Raw genomic sequence first — 2,464 nt, 5'->3', positions numbered from 1 at the left:
GCGAACTCTCAGAGAAGAGGGCATTAAGGCTTTCTATGCGTCCTACCGAACAACTGTGATTATGAATGCTCCCTACACAGCCACACATTTTGCAACCTATGAGGCAGTCAAAGCAGGGTTGAAAAGTCGGTGGCCTGAAAAATCGAATGAGGAAAACCTTTTTGTGCATTTGACCGCAGGTGGGGCCGCTGGGGCTCTAGCAAGCATTGTCACAACACCTCTGGATGTAGTGAAAACTCGCTTGCAATGCCAGGTATTTGCATCCTCTCTTTCTCACGTGCACACATACCCAGCTTGTGGTGGGTGGTTGGTTGTGAATAGTGTTTGATTGCCTACACAGGGAGTTAATGGTGCCGAGCGATTTACAACCAGCTCCATCCGGGAGGTGGTAAGGACTATTGTAGAGAAAGAGGGTCCGAAGGCGTTGCTGCGTGGAATGGTACCAAGGGTGTTGTTTTCTACGCCCGCTGCAGCGATCTGCTGGTCAACCTACGAGGCTAGCAAAGCATTTTTGCAGAAATCAAATAGTGGGTGAGCTTAAAGTGGGCGCCGATGATCTGAAGGGATGATATTTTGGTCATCTTGAGCTCATCCGATGAAGTGTTACGTGGCATCATTCCCACCACTTGGTGTTTGGCTTCTACATGCCTTAAACTACATTGGCAGCATGTGTTGTCAGAGACTCCCTCTGATGGTTTCCCTTTCTACGTTTTGTTGGTTGCAATTTTTTAATCATGGAGCCAGTGCCGCAAGTGTCTTGTGCTCCTTTTGAAGCCATGTGAAAGCCTGCAACTGAGTTTGACAAGTTTTGAGAACAATGTGTTGCCAATATACAGAGCTGGTCGGAAGCTCAGGTAAGGTGGGATCATCACATTCAGGTTGTTTTTTGTGCTGCAATCCTCTCCATTGTGATTGCCTTCAAACGATGCTGTATGTTATCTGCAACCCACTAAATGCAGCTTTTTATGGTGGAATTTTACTTTTTTTGTTCCTCCATTAGTAAACTTGAGTTGCAAGCTGTTTGTCAGGGAATAGTCGAAGCTTTTTGGAGGTGGTAGTGCATTTAGAACCACACCACAAGAGGCAATAGACGTTTGGGAGTATATGAATATTGCTTCATCCCCCCCCCCCCCCCTTCTTTCATCGGTGTTGTAAAGGCTTGACGATGTGTTTTGTGCCATTATATTAGCCCCTGATACAGTTCTCAATTTTCATTATGAGGGTATATACCAGTATCTAGGGAAAGGAGGTTTATATTGAAGCTTTTCACTTAAAAACAGTAAAAGACAATGATTTTTGCAATTTTATCATCTAATTGACTGTAGTTGCATTTTCAAGTGGAGAGGTCTATTGAAGGTGATGAACGGTTGAGGGTAAATTAGATAATGTGCACACTTAAAAGGCCTTTTTCCAGTCTTGGCTTGATTATTTATAATGATGTAAGGGGGGGTTTAGAAGAGGGTGCCGGTAGCCTGATAGCTTTCTCCCGCCTCCACTCTGCCAAGTTCACAAGAGGCAGCAGCAAAGCTGGACAGGAAAACCTACTCAATAGTTTATCAGCGAATAATAGCGAATTCGTCTCGTGATGATTGGCTGGCGCATCTTTTCTGCTGACAGTAAAGGTGGATAAGGTTGCCTTGAGAAGGGATGGGGGGCGCATTATTTTGGTGGTTCCAGAAGACATGCTTACGTTTTCGTCCAATGGATGCCTTCCACCTGCTGGTGCCCTTCACATTCCCACCGGCTTGTCTGGACCCAGCCTATGATTCAGCTGTATTCAAGTAACTTTTGTTAGTAGTTGTACAAGGCAGAGCTTCAACAATGACTGATTTATACTGTATCGCCTCAAATTTTTGGACTGTTTAGGTGGATTAGTAGTTTGTCCATGGTATTCTCTCGTCTGTGCATGTTGTTGCGAAGGGAAGGATTTTACCAATGAGTCTAGAATTGTGTAATTGTTTAACTGACTTGCTTTGTGAATCATCTACATTGTCAGGTGGTATACAAATTGTTACTCACTTTTGGTGCAGTTTGCGATGCGGGCCAAGTCGCCCTCTCTCTCTCTCTCTCTTTGCCAAACCTCAAAAGGCTGCAAGTTTTTGAGTCTGCTCACATCAGGGTATTGTCTTCAAGGCACCTTCCTCTTAGAAGCTTCTATGATTATAACGCTGTCTTCGATCCGCTGTTTTGTGATGTAGTGCGACAGAGAATGGTATGATGCTTGCAACCTAATCAATTGCTTCAAGCATATCATGCTACACATAGTTTAAGAGGCTATAAATGTAATATTCACCTGCACCAGATGTGCCACCTCATGGAAGCATATTTTGTCCACATGAGATAATCAGCCATTTTGGAGAGGTCAATGACTAAACACTGGCATCTCTCTCTCTCTCTCTCTCTCTCTCTTTTCCCGAAGGTGGAGTGGGACAAATTGGCCGGTTTGGACCACTAGTGTTATAGA

At 44.4% G+C, this 2,464-nt stretch overlaps 1 protein-coding gene across 2 annotated transcripts in view; it reads left to right on the top strand.

The window, feature by feature from the left end:
* LOC147456235 (uncharacterized) overlaps positions 1 to 1,781 on the top strand; it is a 2,984-nt gene extending 1,203 nt beyond the window's left edge. The window contains exons 1-3 of one of the 2 annotated variants that reach the window (XM_086514771.1): positions 1 to 253; positions 341 to 527; positions 1,618 to 1,781. The exon at positions 1 to 253 is cut by the window's left edge and continues 1,203 nt beyond it. In XM_086514771.1, coding sequence (XP_086370897.1) covers positions 1 to 253; positions 341 to 527; positions 1,618 to 1,766 — 589 coding nt within the window. In that variant the 3' untranslated portion in view covers positions 1,767 to 1,781. Of the gene's footprint in view, positions 254 to 340; positions 984 to 1,617 lie in introns of those variants that run through there. The other variant, XM_086514770.1, reaches the window with a different exon arrangement.
* Positions 1,782 to 2,464: the final 683 nt, after the last annotated feature.

The sequence above is a fragment of the Adiantum capillus-veneris genome, chromosome 6, assembly GCF_014529385.1.
Source record: "Adiantum capillus-veneris isolate H3 chromosome 6, ASM1452938v2, whole genome shotgun sequence".
Classification (NCBI taxonomy): Eukaryota; Viridiplantae; Streptophyta; class Polypodiopsida; order Polypodiales; family Pteridaceae; genus Adiantum; species Adiantum capillus-veneris.
The sequence above is the reverse complement of the archived record's forward strand: the minus strand, read 5'-3'. Positions and strand labels throughout refer to the sequence as shown.